This window comes from Protopterus annectens, chromosome 12.part0 (assembly GCF_019279795.1).
Source record: "Protopterus annectens isolate FY-2018-M chromosome 12.part0, PAN1.0, whole genome shotgun sequence".
Classification (NCBI taxonomy): Eukaryota; Metazoa; Chordata; order Ceratodontiformes; family Protopteridae; genus Protopterus; species Protopterus annectens.
This window is the reverse complement of record NC_056746.1, coordinates 400,672,141-400,691,373: the sequence shown is the minus strand read 5'-3', so window position 1 is coordinate 400,691,373 and position 19,233 is coordinate 400,672,141. Positions and strand designations below refer to the sequence as shown.

Below are 19,233 nucleotides of genomic sequence, written 5' to 3'. Positions count from 1 at the left end.
TTATTAAATTATAATAGTTTTTAAAATATTTGTTTACTTTAAGAAATCTGCAGTATCTTGAAATGTTTTCTGACTACCTCTAGTATTAGTAAATTAATATGGTAATGTTCAATTATTCTGCCTAAAGTCAGGCCCATTTACATATGCTTTATGCAAATAATACCTTTTTCATTAATCTTTATGAATCATAGTAATACACAAATGTGAACCGTGATGTATGGGTGTACATTGGTCTTGGATGATCACAAATGTGTGCCCAGACAGCTCCAGAGTCCGCAGCACTCCTCAGCAGTCCCAAGCTTGCCAGGGTAACAGACAAATAGCCCTAGACTACCCTAAATCAGTATATAGTTTTTAAAAAAATGGAGACATTTGAATGACAGTTTGCACCAATATGAAGTGTAATCCCTACCCATCTAACATTACCTGTAAAGCTATTATGAAAATGCAAAGGAAATCATAAACATGTGTATACACATAAATGCATCTTTTGAAAAAAAAGAAGATATGGGTTATGTGTTAACATAATTTTCTTAATAAATGCAAATGTGACATCTGTTTACTAAAACAATAATGTGCATATGGAACTCTCTAAATATCTAAGACATAATACATGTGCTGGAATTCAAGAAGTAGTAGTTCAAGTATTTACAAAGACTGAAAAAAATGCAATTACACATTATAATTTAATTTACTACTATTGCATAAACTTACTAGTTAGATTACATGAAGACAGTTTTGTGCAAGCCACAGAAATATTACTATAGCAATCAAAAGCGTAGCTGGCTTGACCAGTGCCCTATGCCACTCCCTCAGCTCTTCCACTACAGCAAAAAAAAAAGAAAATGGACATTCCTTCTACTGACATACCAACTAGGTGGCGAGATATACAACACCACTCCCCCACCACATCCTTTCAGGTTCAGTTATTGTGCCCTGCCCCAACTGTCCTTCAACACAATTTGTTAAAAAATAATAATAATTTCTTCTTTTAAACTATAGTAAACTGTTTGCTACAAATGTAGCAAACAGCTGCTACAGTTTACACCCTGCCTCCATGGAGTGCTACTGTGATAATGTTTTTGTTAAAAAAATTATTTTAAAATGTAGCAAACTGCTTGCTACAAATGTAGGAAACAGTTGCTACTGTTTATACTTTATTTTATTACTTTTAAACTATAGCAAACTGCTTGCTACAATATAGCAAGTAGTTGCTACTGTTTAGACCACACACAGTGTTTCAGCACTTTTAAAAGCTAGTATTGCATTAAAGGGAGCTCAGGGTCAACTGACTGCACCCTCCAACACTTTGCGCCACAGGCAGTTGTCCCTTTCACCCTGCCACAACTATGCTACTGATAGCAGTTGCTTAACACAGATATGTGTTCAAAAGTATGTTAACTGCACATACAACATGGCAGAAGTCTCAGTCAGACACCACACCCTAATCAGACTGGAGGCTGGAGGACAGTTGTCGGGGTTGTTGTGCCAAGTGAATGACCAAGACAATCTTTACTGAGAAAATGAGTACTTGTTTTACTTCTGCATTACCTATCAAATCAGATGGAACTGTACAGCAAAGGAAATGCAAACTTCCTTGAACTGCTGTACTTCTCTGTTTGTGAACAAGGTCTAACTGAACATGGTGCTACATGCAACCACAGTATTTTGAAAACATTCTATGCACATTGCATAACTTTATTTTTCTTTTGCGTGAGAGGAATATTGGCACACTATTACAAGAATTCATACAGTTATGTATATGTACACTAAAAAAAAGCAAGTATTGGAGTGAATTCAGTGCCTGGTATATACATAAAAATATCTGAAATACAGGTGAACAAGAATTCTCTTATGTCTTCTATTTATCACTGATGCAGAAATAAGGTACAATAAGAGTCAGTAGGAAAGAAGAATAGCCAGGCTGGTGGAATCTTCTGCTACTTAAGTATGAGTGAAGTCCCATATAGTATTATTCATTTAACTAATTTTATTACTAAATATACACACACACATATATATATATATATATATATATATATATATATATATATATATATATATATATATATATGGGTCTACTTCACATTGTCGACAGGCCATATGATCGACACTCATTTGGTCGACAGTTCATTTGGTCGACAAGCAGATTTGCCCCCCTCCCCAATGTTGTGCGACCCTGGAGTTGATATATATAGTTAGGGGGTGTGTGGGGGGTGAAGCCCCCCACATAACATGCTTGTTGACCAAATGTACTGTCGACCAAATGGATGTCGATCATATGGCCTGTCGACCATGTGAAGTAGACCCATATATATATATATATATATATATATATATATATATATATATATACATGTATATATATATATATATATATATATATATATATATATATATATATATATATATATATATATATATATATATATATATATATATATATATATATACACACATATAGGTTTATGTGCGGGTGTTCATGTTTCCTACCAGAAATGTCAGAAATCAAATCTACAATCATGAACATGACTGAACGAGGTATTTCAGGAAAGTCAGCATCTCAGGAATGTCGACTTTACCGAAAATACCACACTTCCTGTCACGAGCAACAAAAGTTTTGCAAGGGACAAGCCCCCCAGCACCCCCCGCACCCCATGCTACTTATATATACAAACTCTGAGATCGCACTACAGGGAGGGAAAGGGTACATTTCCCGATCCCCACTATAGTGCAATCTGCATTCAAAATGCTGAATCCTCAGCAGCAAATGTCAGTGTGCATTTGCTGTTGTGACTTCAACATTTTTTTTCGGTGTTTTAAAATGTTTAACTAGGGAGTTCAATGTTTCCAGTTCGGACATAGTCCGATCGCCGTTTTGATAGTAAGCATATATATATATATATATATATATATATATATATATGTGTGTGTGTGTGTGTGTGTGTGTGTGTGTGTGTGTGTGTGTATATATATATATATATATATATATATATATATATATATATAAATATATAAATATATAATATATATATATATATATATATATATATATAAAAACAATAAGAACTAAGTACAGAAGTGCATTATTCTGTCAAAGTATTTTATCCACTTAGCTTAAACAAATTAAGTGAAAACATTACATTAGTGTAAACAAGAGTGAGACATATGTCAGTGTATAACTGCTAAACTCTATCTAAAACGGTTTTCTTTAATGGTCATAAGGAAATATTTTAACAGCCTTGTAGATGAAAGAACTGCAGTGAAACAATTACACTTCAAATGAAAGAGGGAAAAGGTCACATAGACAAAGAATTCAGTAAAAACTGCAAGAAAGATCCAGCCAAGCAATAGTCTTCACTGGGTAATACCTCAGGCCTCCTACAGTAGAGGCCCATGGTGTATATGCAAATAACCCTTTAAGGACATATCATTGTTTTAGCTACATGGCTTCTAAATGCCTGTGACTTTTTAATTTTTAAGTCTGTAGAAATGCTATGTTTTCGACTTTTTTAAGTTTGTCAGTACAGCATTGTTTGACTCTATTTTAGAAACAGAGAGCATAAATCAAGTTTGATGTCCATAACATTAGAAAAATATTCCAACTAACATCCAAACCAAAAAGCAAAGAGGTCACACAGACAAGTCATTCAGTGAAAACTGCAAGAAAGACCCAGGCCATCTGATAGCCCTATACTAAACAGTACCACAGGACACCAATTTAGTACTCCACTGTGATTCTAACCTTTTTTTTTGTATTTTGCTTATCTCAGCCTACCTCATCTCTGTTACATTAATTTTATAGTAAATATATTTCAGATATATTTTTACTGAGAAAACTAATGCAGCAATTAAAACATTCATAAATGTTAAAAATGTAATACATTGTGTACTTACAAAGAAACCTTACAGGATAATAAAATCCAATTATATACCCATGGAATATATGGAAATGTCTCATTAAAATCCTGTCAGTCTTTCAAAAACATGACTTTTGACACTTCCAAGATAGCTGCACATTGAGTAACAGCTTAACTCTAGCTCTCCCACTGTGAAAACTCAACAGAGAAGGCCAGTAGACTTTTATGTTTATGGGTAAATTTCACTAACTGGCTAGTAAGTATACTGCCTGAATGCCAGCAAAAAAGAAATACACAGTATCTGGAAAAAATCATCTACAAAAAGTGAGGAAGAAACACTGACTGGGGAAAGTTCTCTAGCTGTTCAGCAAAAAGCAATGCAACCTCCAGATACGACTTCCATTAACCTACAGGATGATATAAGACAAGTTAGACAACTGCACACCGACCTGGTTACGATGAATGAAACACTGATGGAGTATATCAACACAAACAACAAAAGGCTGGAGAAAATGGAAGAAGCTTTAAATAGATATTCAGATGAGGTGATAACAATGCAAAAATCGGAGGATGAAATGAAGAAATGGCTGACTGAATATGAAACTGCTCAGGAAAAGATGTTTCAAAAATAATAGAATTAAAGGACAGGGCACATAGGGAAAACTTGAGATTTTCAACAATACCAGAGAAGCTAGAAGGAACAGACTACAATAATGTTATGAAAGCATAGATAAGCAACTGGACTGGTATTCCACAGCAGGGGTTCTTAGTTGATAGGGTGCATCATGTGTATGTTCCAATCCTGGCTATGAGAAAGCAACCTACACCTTTATTAGTAAAGATGCAATCCTACCTGCAGAAGGAGTTGATTCTGACAAAACTGTGGCAGAAAGACAAAATACTAAAGGTGGGAGATAGAGTTTTTGTGGAGAGTGATTACTCATTGTATACCAGGTAGAAGAGGAGTAAATTCATTCCACTATTCATGGAATGTCAGGATGGAGGTGTGAGATTCAAACTGCTGCATCCACCTGTTTTCAAGGTATTCTTCCCTGGAGGGAAAATCATTTTTTGATGAAGTACATATTAAGGAGAAAACACAAAAGTTTGTACAACAAAAATTGAGCTGTGAAACAGAAGGCGATTCTGCTTCTTGTTCTTCTGGTAATAAAGACCACAGAGAGACTGTACCTGTGAAATGTTGAAGAGAAGAAGGAAGCACAAGAAATGACTAGAAGTATCAAGAGTATGTTGGAAATTAAGCAGACACAGATCTGGGAGATGGAGAGGAACAGTAATAGAACCAGTAACAATGTGGAATTACAATGCATTAATTATATTTGTGAAATATGACAGAACTAGACAATCTGGAAATAGTGGACTTTTTCAGAATCTGTTGGACTTGTGGGTGACTCTAAATATATGCCCTACTTCATGTCATTAATTTTTGGAAAAATGTTCTGGGGAGGGGAAGAGAGGAAAGAAAGATAACAGTAAGTAAAGGAAACATTTTTTTTCTTAATAGTACTATTGTTGTGGTGTATGTTTTTCACTTTATGCTATAAAGTAAAGTTTTCTCAGTTATTTTAATGTGTAATGAGGACTGTAAATATGTGTTGCTGTTTTTTTTTAATTTCTTTCTCCCTTCTCTCTTTCTCCTTGTTCGGTTTTAAGAAATGCAGGCACTGCAATGTAAAAAAAAGCCTGGTGGAGAATGATTGGCTGGGGGGGGGAGAAACTGGCTAGGAGATTATGTAATGTTCTCTGAAAGCATTCGGGGGTTTCCCAGCTGGGAGAGCTATAAAGATAATATAAAACCAATTAGCACTTAGTAGAAGCACAGGCTGTATATGGATTACCTTTCCTTTAGGTTAACTCAAATCTGTGAGTGTGGCTATTCGTTTGGGATATCTGTTCCTATTAGGAGGGTAAAATGTCAACCTTTGAAGATGTACATAGTTTTGTGTGTTAATATTAAATTAATAGGTTTTAGGAAGGTATTGGGGTGTGTTTGTTTTTTGTTTGAGGGCTTTCGATAAAACAAAAAGTTTTGTAAAATGTGACATAAGCTCAAATGGATATGACAAAAAACACCTATATAAAAGTTCAACCTGCCAAACAGCATACTCACAAAATAACTATTTCAGATCGTGCAACAATAATAACTAAAATAAAAACACTGGATAATGAAATATAAATGAGAAACTGGCACTTTCCCACCTATGTGTTGAAAAGAAAGGAATTTAAGGAATTAGTGGAGGTTATTCAGTAGCTATTTGAGAGGATAGAAATTACTTCTGAAAATATAGCTAGGGAGTGATATAAAATCCAGGTGGAATTTAAAACTAGAGATATGATGGAAATAAAAGGGAGCTATGGTTAAGAAGTAACAATAATTGTTTAGAGGGATTGAAAAATGTTAAAGTATTGCAAAATAGGAGGTATCTCACAGAACAAGAAGAGGATCAATTGCAGAATGCTAAGCATAAAATAAGGGATTACCTTGATAATATACATGAGTTTAGAAAGATTGCTGTTAAGCAACTGTTTTTGAATAACACTAGAACACAAAAAACTTTTAGCACAACAACTCAGGCAACAAAAAGTAGAAAGGGCTGTTGCCAAGCTTAGGGAGCCTATAACAAGGAAGATAACAAGAGATCCTGTAGAGTATTAGATTTTTTTTTAACATTTGTTAACCAGGAAAGTCCAACTTGGAACATAGCCAATTTTCAGTGGAGGCCCGGGGAGAAATGCGCCAGATGCATGTCTTTGAAATATTTTGGAAATTCAATGAAAGTTTGCATAAAGCAGAGAAATATGAAACAAAAGAAAGATATAAATGGAAATGTTTATGGAAGTATTAAATATGCCAAGGTTAGTGGTAGATGAGACTCAATTACTAATGGTTAGGATATAGAATGAGATGAGATAAAAATTGCGATGTATAACCAATCTCCAGATACAGATGGTATTCCTGTGGACATTTGGAAGCTACGATGGAAAAACTGATAAATATCTGGAAGATTTTGTTTAACTGTATTTTACGAGGAAGAAAAGTACCAACATCCTGGAAGAAAGCAGTGGTAGTTGTAATACCTAAACAGGGTAAAGATCCATCAAATCCAGCTTCATACAGGTCAATTTTAATATTAAACCATGATTATAAAGTGTTCATGTCTATAATGCTAAAAATGGCAAAAGTAATGCCAAATTTGATAGATACTGATCAATGTGGTTTTGTGGAAGGGAGGCAAACATTTGATAACATTAACAGAACACTGACGGAAGCAGATTGTAAGAAAATACTATTGTTGTTGGAAATTCTTGATGCAGAGAAAGCATTTGACAGAGTAAGCTAGGATTTTATGAGCAGAGCAATGAAAGCATTTGCATTTCCTGAAAAAGTTATAAGGTTGATTAGGAGGATATATTAGGGATCAGAGGCCAAAATTAAAGTGGGTGGGGTCCTCTCTGATAATTTTTGCTAGAGCATGGAACCAGGCAGGGATGTCCTCTTTCCCCTTTGTTATTTGCATTATATTTAGGACTATTGGCAAAGAAAATAAGGGGCTCAGAAATTCAAGGATATAATTGGTATGGTAGTCAAAGAAAAGCTGGCTCTGTTTTCAGAGGGTATTATTTTATACCTCACAAAACCAGAAAGAGACATTACAGTGTTGTGGAACATTTTGAGACAAAATTAATAACACTAAAACAAAGGCAATAGTAGTAAATTATGTACCCACATATGAATTGGCTCAGCAATATCCATATTTATGGGGACATGATAAAATGAAGTATTTAGGAGTAGGGATTAAAATGATTCTGGTGTGGCAGCTAAGGATATGTGGGAAGAGACTAAACAAAAGATAATACAAAAAATGAGAAAATGAAAACTAAGATACAAGCAGCTAAAATGATTTTAGTCCCATTAGTCTTATACACAGGTCAGACATATTTTTATCAACCAGAGGAGAAGTTGTGGATAGCAATTAATAAAGACCTGAAGGACTTTATCTGGGAGGGGAAGACGCAAGAATTGAGCGGGATAAGCTGATTCTTCCAGTAGAACAGGGCAGATTGGGATTACCCGATTTGAAGGGGTATTTCAGAGCTACAGAGTTAAGGCTCCTATACATAGCACAAGCAGAAAACTATAATTCAAAGTGGAAAGGGATGATGAAACAGGGAGGAAGCTGAAGAAACAAGGGGACATTGGAATTTTGAATGCAGGCCTTTAAGGAGAATAACAATAATCATACAGAATATTATAACTATAAAGTAACAGAAAGTATCCTAAGAACTAAACCAATATGGGAATGGAGAAAGGAGATTCTGCAGATAAGGATGATTGTAATTAGGGATGTACACAATCGGCAAGAGGGAGCTGCAATTTATTGGAGAAAACTGGCAAAGGAACCAAGTTATTGAGAGCAAATAACTAGATAGGAAATGATGATAGAATGGGAAGACGCCAAGAATTTATTTGTATTGCAGATTAGAGATTGCCTTCCCTATCAAGGATGGATATCAGAGTATAGGCAAAGAGAAATAAATAGGGGGTCCTAAATGAAAGACCAGCACTGGTAGAGTTTTTAGTAGACTCTATAACAGAATCTGCCATTGAAAAAGGAATAATTAGTAGAGCATATAAAATATTGCATGATAACTAAAAAAATCAATCAGAGGAGGTTAGAAAATTAGATTGGATAAACAATTCACAAAGAAATAATTAGAGAATATATGTATGTCTCTCAAATATGCAACAAAATCTAGAAGATTTAGGATTTTTGCTTGGAAATGTTTACATAGATATTTTTATACTCAAGGTAGACTCCAGAGAAATTTTCCTCAGGTCGACAGCATATATTGGAGGTATGATGGGGAGAAAGAGGTAACTAGGAACATATTTTCTGGGAGTGCGGTGGGTTGGTGGACTTTAAGGATTCCCTGTGGGATGCAATGTCAGAGATGCTGGGTGGACAGATTGCTGTGATGAGGCAGATGATTTTTCTGAGCTATGATACAGAATCGGAATTGCCCAGACATGGTAAGGCCTTGCTATGTTTAATTATGGTGGCTGCCAAAAAAGCAATTACTAGAAAATGGAAATCAAAATCTAAATTAACTGTACTAGAAGTAGTGAATATAGTTATGGAGATAAAACAACTGGAATTGAGATCTTTAGAAAAGGGTAGGAGCAAACTACATAGGAAAAAAATGTGAAATGTGGAAACAATACATACAGGGGAGGAATGAGGTTTAAAATAAGGCAGGACTTAAATGAGCTATCTAATGTTTGACTGAAAATGACTGGGTGGCTTATAAGTGATGTATAATGTTTGCAACTGGGAGTGAATCAGTATGGTTTGTGATGTAAAATGACTAGGATTGCGCCAGTGTGGTTTGTTTTCATTTATATAAATGCATAATTGTCTATGTCATAAGTGATGGTTTAATAAATATGTTTCTTGTTAAAAAAATCTAGACTTTCAACCCTTGTAAAGTAAAACAAAATATCTTAATTCTGTGTATAATATAATTAGTGTACTTTTACACCCCACCCCAACAGTGCAACAGCATATTAACATTAAACTTACTTTTGACAAGCAAAAAAAAAAAAACATGTTCAATGCCCATTACTTTTTACTTTTAAGTCTTTTTTTTTTAAACGAGAAACATATTTATTAAATTATCATGTATGACATAGGCCATGTTACATTTATATAAAATGACAATAAACCATAGATACACAATCTCAGATGCAAACATTATACATTCCAAACCGTGAGACACAATGTTAGCTTCAAACATCACTTTCAACACATCCATTTTTTGTTAGTCAACCATTAAATAGCGCATTCAAATCCTGTCTTCCTTTAAACCACATTCCTCCTCCGTGTATTGATCCACAGTTCTCATTTTGTCTTATGTAATTTGCTCCTACCCGTTTCGAAAGATCCCAGTTTCAGTTGTTTTAACTCTGTTACTATCTTCACTACTCATAGTAAAATTGGTTTAGACTTTTATTTCCATTTTCTAGTAATTGCTTTTTTGGCAGCCATCATAATTAGACTCAGCAAGGCCTTACTATGTCTAGGCAATTCTGAGTTTGTATCATAGCTCAAAAAAATGGTTTCACTAGTCATTCCAATTTGCTCACCCAGCATCTTCTAAAGAGCAGTCTGCAGGAAATTTTTAAAGTCTACCAACTCATTACACTCCCAGAAAATATGTTCTGAGTTACTTCTTTCTGCCCCATCATACCTCTAAAATTTGCTGCCTATCTGAGGAATTCTATTTTTAAGTCTTCATGAGTTTTCAAGTCAATAAAGCCAAACCCCTCTCTATCTACAGACATGCCTTCCTTTGGCATTTTTTGACATTATCAGTACAGCAAAATTAGATTATTTGACTACACTTCAGAAAATGGAGTTTAAAATCAGGTCTGATGCCTATAAAGATTAAGGTGCCTGAAAAATATCCCAACTAACATCCAAACCAAAGGGTAAAAATGTCACAGGAACAGACCATTCAGAAAAAAAGTGTAAGACCTAACCAAGCAAGAGTCTTCACTGTGTAACCCCTTAAACCTCCTGTAGTAGATGCCCATGGAATATATGCAAATTACCAAGGCATTAGATGAGGGAAAGGAGGTCCACACAGCCTACCTAGACCTCGCAAAGGCTTTCGACACCATTTCCCCATTCTAGTATTATAGACAAGCTCACCAGCTTGAACATAAACCCCTACGTCACGAGATGGGTTGCCAACTGGCTCATGGACAGAACCCACATGGTGAGAGTTGCAGGCTCTACATCAGACTCTAAACCGGTTACAAGTGGCTTCCCCCAGGGCTCAGTCCTAGGGCCCCTCCTGTTCGGTATACACTTCTCAGAGGTACAGGCAAGCATAGGAGGACTATGGCTGACCAAGTTCGCAGATGACTGCAAACTAGGGGCCATAATTGATTCTCCGGCTGATACAGACACCCTCCAGATGGGTCTCACTGAGACAGATACCTGGTGTCAAAATCATGGCCTCAAGATACATGCCAAAAGTGCATAGTCATCCTCTTTGGAAAAAACAAAGTACCCACAAACTACCACATAGGTGGTAGTCCCCTAAATACAGAAAATTAATAAGGGATCTGGGGACCCAATTAGATAGTAATCTCTCCTTTGATAATCATATTGCCAAGGTGGTTAGAAAATCCTTCTATGTGGCCCACCTAATCACAAAAGGGTTTGCATCTAGAACAAAAGAGGTTGCTGTGCCTCCCTACTCATCACTCATTAGACCCATCCTAGAATACAACACCCCATTTGGGATGTACCTTACAAGACACCTGCAACAGCTGGAAAGACCACAAAAGTACCTCACCAAGAGGATTACTGGCCTCAAACAGATGCCCTATGCAGCCCGACTCAAGAAACTCCAGCTGTACTCGGTTGCATACTGCTTACTCAGAGGTGACCTCTGCCTGACATACAAGGCCATGTCCAACCCAGAATTGATGGACATGCTCCACCTAAAAAAAAAAACAAATCCCGGAGAGCCACATGCTCTATTGATATAAACCTCACCACAATGATAAATAGGACATGCTGGAGGGATAGATTCCTATCCCAGAGACTCCCCATGCTTTGGAACAGGACTCCAATGTACATCAGGCAGAGACCCTCACTAACACTCTTCAAGAGAAACCTTAATGGGTGGATGGGAAACAGAAAATTTACCCCGGGGATCACTGCAGTGGCTCTGCTGGACAGTAGCACAGAGAACTAATGGCTTTGCTGGACAGAGGCACAGGGAACTAATCTAAGGGGGTGGCAAAAGCCAACACATTCTGGCTAGGCTTATAAATGCCCTTGGGCAGCTAGCCTAGTACTTACCTATGAACCTATGACTCCTTAAGGACATAACCTGTCAATGAAAATGGAGTCCATCTGAAAGTCTGTCCTATACTGTACAGTACCACAAGACCCCAACTTAGTACTCAACTGTGATTCTGCTATCTTTTTTTGTTTTTTATCTCAGCCTACCCCATCTCAGTCATACTCATTTTATAGTAAATGGAATTCGGATATATTTTCACTGAGAAAACTCATGCAAAAATTAAAGCATTCATAAATGTTAAAAACTCAATATATTGTGAACTTACAAAGAAATGTTACAGCTGAATAAAACCCAAGTATAGACCCTTGGGATATATACAAATGACTCATTAAAACATATCAGTGTTTCAAAAACATGACTTTTGAATGTCCATTACTATTTTACTTTTAAGTCTTTCTAAGCATTCAGGTCAATAAAGCCAAAACTCTTGCTACAGACATGCCTTCCTTTGGCCTTTTTATGACCTTATCAGTACAGCATAAGAGGGTTGTTTGAATACTTCGGAAACACAGAGCTTGAAATTAAGCCCCATGCCCATAAAGAGTAATGCCTGCAAAATATCCCAACTAACATCCAAACTAAAGGGTAAAAAGGTCACAGAAACAAAGCATTCAATAAAAACTGTAAGACCCAACCAAGCAAGAGTCTTCACTGTGTAACACCTTAAACCTCCTAACTGAAGAGTAGGAGCGCAAGTCACAGAGAAGGAAAACCTCTGTAAAAATGACACAGCTTTAATATACACAGTTATAACGCCAGAAACACACTTTCATTAACGCTCTTATAAGAAAATACATGCGTTTTCGTCCTATCCACTGGACTTCATCAGATATTAATTCCACATAATCAACTCACTTTTATACATCAATTAAAAGCCAAAAGCCAATAAAAAAGTACTAATTAACTTTGAATACACCTTAAAACCTCCTGTAGTAAACACCCATTGGATATATGCAAATGACCCCTTAAGGACATAAAATGACAAGGAGAATGGAGCCCATCTGAAAGTCTGTCATATACCGTACAGTACCACAAGACCCTAACTTAGTACTCCACTGTGATTCTGCTATTTTTTTTTGTCTTTTGTTTATTTCAGCATTCCCCATCTCTGTTATACTCATTTTATAGTAACTGCAATTCATATATATTTTTATTGAGAAAATTCATGCAAAAATTAAAGCATTCATAAATGTTAATAATGCAATACCTTGCGAACTTACAAAGAAATATTATAGCAGAATAAAACCCAAGGTCACTGAGTTCACAAAAGTGATACAGGTGTCATGATGCCGTCATTAAAACGAACAGATTCATTGGTTCATAAGTGCAAATGTTCAAAGGTTCCTATGGTTCAGAGGTAGTTACTAGACATTCAGTTTAGATGACCATTTTGGAGCCTAGCACAATTTCCAAATTGCCCCAAAGTACTGTCTGGCTAAATGACTTGCTCAAGGTTACACAGTAGGCAAATGAATGCTGAAGTAATCAAACCCTGTACCACAGGAAGCAGTTTGTTAGCAACTCATTGCCTTAACCCTTTGAGCTGACTGCCAAACTAAATGCCAAGCTGCACTGGTCAGGACTCGAACCCTGGTCTCCCAGTGTGTATGTCAATAAGCAAAAGGCAGGTATATATTTTTGCATAACTCATTGACTTGCTATTTTGAAAGTGATCGAAATATCATTGGAATCTGAAGAAGCTCCATTTTATTGAAGTCACTTAGAATCCCATTTGAGTGAAAAAAATGTTATACAATCATTCAACATAATATTGAGCTTATCTCCCTGGGCCTCTACTGAAAATGAACATATATCCAGTTAGACTAGCCCGGTCAACAAATGTAAAATAAAATAAAATAAATTACAAATAATGATAGTTGCATTTATGATATGCTCTTGTCTTCTTATTTATGGCAGAGCTGTTGAATGAAGGAAGGATGGAAGAAATAAAGAAATACATACCTCAGAATTATATTCTGTGACGATATCCATCTCGTATGTTCTAATGAATTTGATGATATCCACTTTGTTCACCGGGTCTCCTATAGCTGTTTTGTAATGTACATATTCTTCCTCAGACTGTAATTAAAATGATTTTATAAATTATTTTACAGCTTGCATCACTATGAATTTACTTTACACATTACCTTAATTATTTTAGCTGTGAGACAGTTATGGTTCCAACAAGAATTATATAGAATTTTCATTTTTCATTGTTTATATTCTGGGTATCGACTGAAAAAAAAAAGCAATATAAGACAATATAAACACAACCCAACACACTTCTCAGAGACCACATAACAGTCTTTCCAAGAGATCACTCTTGCTAACAGCTTCTAATGATGTAAATGATATCAAATGAACTACAAAGCATAGATGTCCCCCTTTACTTCACAGATGCTTTTTCCACCAAAGGTTCCAGACTGACTGAAACCTCCAACAGGCCACTGAGAAAGGAGTGGGGAGTTCTTTATATAACACAGAGCAGAAACTCCCAAAACAGGACTACCTCAATAAGGGGGAGGGCATTAGCTAACGGAGGCTGAAGTCTCATAGCAAACTCTTAAGTAACTGTTCCATTTTCTTTAGCCACATCATCTGAATGACTACCCAAAATATATGTGAATAAGGTTGATCCCAGTACCCAAAAAAAGCATGGCACTTTTTGTTTTGGATGGTGGCACACTATAAAATTAAGGAAAGCTACTCATCATTCAGAAAAAGAAACTGTGTATCTCCTTCTTCTTCTTCTTCCGGCTGCTCCTGTTAGGGGTCACCACAGCGGATCAACTGTTTCCATTTCTTCCTGTCCTCTGCATCTTGTTCTGTCACACCAACCACCTGCATGTCCTCTCTCACCACATCCATAAACTTTATCTTAGGCCTTCCTCTTTTCCTGTTACCTGGCAGCTTCATCCTTAGCATCTTTTTCCCAATATACTCTGCATCCCTCCTCAGCACATGTACAAACCAACGTAATCTTGCCTCACTGGCTTTGTCTCCAAACCTTCCAACCTGGGCTGACCCTCTAATATACTTATTCATAATCCTGTCCATCCTCATCACATCCATTGCAAATCTTAACATCTTCATCTCTACCACGTCAAGCTGTGATTCCTGCCTTTTTGTCAGTGCCACTGTCTCCAACCCATATAACATAGCTGGTCTCACTACCCTCTTGTAGACCTTCCCTTTCACTCTTACTGGTACTCGTCTGTCACAAATCACTCCTGACACTCTTCTCCACCCACTCCATCCTGCCTGTACTCTCTTCTTCACATCTCTTTCACACTCACCATTACTCTGAACTATTGATCCCAAGTATTTAAACTCATCCACCTTCGTCACCTCTACTCCTTGCATACTCACCATTCCTCTATCCTCCTTCTCATTCACACACATATATTCTGTCTTAGTCCTGCTGACCTTCATAAAAAAAAAAAAAAAAAAGAGGTGAAAAGTAATCTGAGGACATTGTCCATTTGAATCTCTGGAAAAGTGAAGTTTTTCATAAAGATTATAATGAATGTAACACAATTGTATTCTTAAGGTGATTATCAGTTTAATAAAAAGAGATAAGGGAATTTAATTTAATTTAACTTAATTTAATTTAATGAATTGGGCGTCACAGGATTTCCTGCAGAGAATGCAAAAATCAACTTTTGTTAATGGCGTGTGTAGAGAAGTTTGGAAATGGGTACCCTAGATAGGCCACGTGGTCATTACCTGAGGAGAAGATCAGTTTCTCAGACCATGATTTAAGATATTAGGATACCTTACAAGGTTCAAGTTTCATTGATGTATAGGGACTTGAGCTCATCTCAGTTGGAAAACTGCATTCAAGTATACTGTCTAAAGGCCAAAATGTGACATCAGATATTTATGTATCTTTAGGGCATGATGCCCCTCATTTGAGGTTAATGTCCTTTCTAAGACAGACTATCATCATTACACCCCTCGGATGTCAACCCTCATTCCGATATACTCAGTTATCATCCTTACACTTTCAACACTTAATTTTCCATTGTCTGGAGTTTGTGATGGGTTTGTATTTGACAGCCTCCAGTTATTTTGTTAAACAGAAACATGCAGAAAAGACTCTATAACATTTGCTAAACCTACCATTAGCACTTAAGCATTCAACTATAGCAGAAGGTTTTGTTATTCAATAAAATGAAAAAAGGTCAGAATGAAAGATAGCTAATGATCATGTTATGAGTAGTGAAAAATAATGGCATACGATGATGGATTTATATCAAATGATCTATGTTTTGGAACATCAAACCACACAATGGTCAATGTTCTGAAATATTAAGACATTAAAAGCCTGCTAATTATATATACCATAATGCAGTACAATAAGGAAAATGGCAAATTCCTCAATCCTAACTGTACTGCTATCTCATTTAAAACAGTATTGCTGCAATACCCAATGGTCAGTTTTCAGACCACTGACCATTTGGAGTTGATCTTGTCTGCTTCATCATTATGAAATATCAATCATTTGATATAGACACATGATGATATGTGTGCAGGGTGCAACATGGCACAAAACAACAGCTAAGTCCTACAATCCTTTTATTCTTATTATGTCAGGTAGACGTCCTAATATAATATGAACTGGGAAATGTAAGAAAAGTATGTAAGAAGCACAAGGACAGTTCTAAAACGTACAGTGCATGATTTTATTATAAGAAGGATCTAATTCAGACTTTCCATGATGCCTGCACACTGCTCAACAGCTTATATTCAGCTCTCCCAGTGTGAAAAAAGAAACTGAAAGACAAAAGACAGGAGCTCTGTCACTTTTAGTAAATTCACTTACTGGCTAGTAAGCACATTGCCTGGGTGCCAGCAAAGAAGAAACTAAGAGAGACTGAAAGAAAATCAGCTAGAAAAGGTGATGAGAAAATACTGACTAGGAAAAATACTGCAGCTGTTCAGCAAAAAGCAGTCCAGCCTCCAGCTCTGATGAAAGATATGGCTCCCAGTAATATTTGGTCATTGCTGATTAAAATAAATGAAATACTGAAGGAGCAAATCAACTCAAATAACAAAAGGTTGAAAAAAATAGATTAAGCTTTAAACAGATATTCAGATGAGTTGATAAAACTGCATAAATCAGAGGTCAAAAAGAAGAAAAAGTTGGCTGAATATGAGACTACTCAAGAAGTGATGTTTCAAAAATGGTAGAATTAGAGAACAGAGCATGTGGGGAAAACCTAAGCTTGTCTACTGTACCAGAGAAACTATAAGAAACAGACTGCATACATTTTATGAAGCACAAATAAGCAACTGGACTGATAGTCCACAGAAGGATCTGCTGTGTGAAAGATTACATTGTCTGTATGCTTGAAACCTGGCCAGGAGAAAGCAACTAAGACCTGTATTCATAAAGATGCAATCCTATGAGCAAAAAGAGTTGATCCTGACAAAGTTGTGGCAGAAAGGCAAAGTATTAAAAATACAGACAGCAGAGTGTTTGTGGAAAATGATTATTCAGTGTACACCAGGCAAAAGACAAACAAATTTATTCCACTAATCAGAGAATGTCGAGCAACAGGTGTGAGATTCAGCCTGTTGTATCCAGCTGTATTCAAAATATTTTTTCATAGAGGATCAAGGTAATTTTTGATGCAGTGCAGGCTAAGGAGGAAATAGAAACATTCTTCCAACAAAAAGTGAGCCATCATGCAGAAAGGGGACTCTGCTTAATAAAGCACATGAAGAGACTTTGCCAGTGAAATCTTTTCCAGTGTTGCAAAGAAAAATGCTTGTGAGGCAGAGAAAGGCACATGAGTAGACTAGAAGAAATGGAAGTACCTTGGAACTGAACCGGTGTCTGGATTTGGGAGATGGAGATGAAAAGGAAGAAGACCAGCAACACAGAAGTTAGTGAATAGATGTGTGATTACAAAGTATCAACTGCATTTGCAAAATATGGCTGTACAAATAAAAGTGGGAAGAATAGACTTTTGTTGACTTTATTAAACTTGCGGGGAGCTGAAAGGCATTTACTTTACTTCATGCCATTAATGTTTAGAAGGGAACTAAGGGGAGGGAAGGGAAGAGGAAGGAGAAAGGTAACTGGAAGTAAAACAATTTCTGTTCTTAACAGCATTTCTACAAAACTTTTTATGATATAAACTACATGTATATAGTGATGAATTTTAGATATTGTTGTATGTCATAAAGATACTAAAATAAACAAATGCCTTTCTTTCTTTCTTTCTTCTTTTTTAGTACTAAGAAATGTAGGCATTACATGTGCATCCAGGCCCAGAAGGTTTAGGATATTTGCTTGGAAGTGTTTCCATAGGTATTTTTATATCCCAAGCAGAAGTCAAAGAAATTTTCCTCAGGAGGATAGCAAATGTTGGAGGTATGATGGAAAAGAAAGAGGTAACTGGAAATATAAGCTTTGGAAGCTATGATGAGTTGGCAGATAATAAAAATTATCTGTATCACAAATATTGGGTGAGCTAATGTTTGTAATTAAGGAAGTGGTTATTTTGATCTAGGATACAGGATCTGAATTGCCAAGACAGAGTAAGGCCTTGCTAAGTTTAATTCTGTTGGCTTACAAAAAAAACAATTACTATAAAATGGAAATCAAGGTCTACACCAACTGTATTTGAGGTACTGAATATTACAAAAGGGGTAAAAGAACTGTAAGAGGGATCTTTAGAAAAGGCAGGGAGCAAGTTACATGGAAATAAATGGAAACTAGTGATGTTCAGGAGATGAAGGAGGATGACTGAGTTTAAGGGAAGGCAGGAATTCAGTAAGTTAGACTGATGATAACAGCAAAGAAAATATATGTGATGAATATTGTATTTACATGAAAATTGTTAATTTTTTTCTGCTAATGTATGTTTGTCTATGTCTTAAGTGATTGAATAAAAGTGTTTTAAAAGGAAATGTGGGTATTACAATGTAAAAAGAGGGGAAAAGATAGACAAAATCATGTTTAAGTTAATATGCTATAATATACTGAGTTTCTCAGGTGGGGACTGGGGTACAAAAGTATACATGTCATAACATATTTAGAGCAGATATGTTCTCTCTTTTCCATAAATGAATGTCTTGATTAAGACCCTTAGCTTAATCGAATAAAAAGTTTAAGTAGAAACAAGTGAATAAGAGAACACTGAATGTAATGAAAAGTTTTCCTTTAGCAATAAATGTTTCAGCATATCTTTAGAAGCCAGCATTTGAGGGCTACATTTTTCTTATTTTCTTATATTTCCATGGAGACTAGCTGATTACAGGAAAATAAAAAGCCAAAGCACTGATTTCTTTGAGGCAAAAAGTTAATGTTTATTGAAAACATGCAAGTTCTTTTTTACATCTGGGAGGGGAATAAAGATAAAAAAGAACAGACACTAATGAGTGTAAGTAGGATAACAGGTAGTAACACGCATCTTAGCATGGATAACCTCAACTGTAGGTTAGATAAGGCCTGTGTTTG

General features: G+C 36.0%; 1 protein-coding gene across 1 annotated transcript in view; it reads right to left on the bottom strand.

Moving 5' to 3' along the window:
- Positions 1-19,233, bottom strand: part of PDILT (protein disulfide isomerase like, testis expressed) — a 261,556-nt gene that overhangs the window by 118,301 nt on the left and 124,022 nt on the right. Inside the window, exon 5 of the mRNA XM_044089503.1 lies at positions 13,725-13,841. Within this exon, the coding sequence (XP_043945438.1) occupies positions 13,725-13,841 (117 nt within the window). The remainder of the gene's footprint in view (positions 1-13,724; positions 13,842-19,233) is intronic.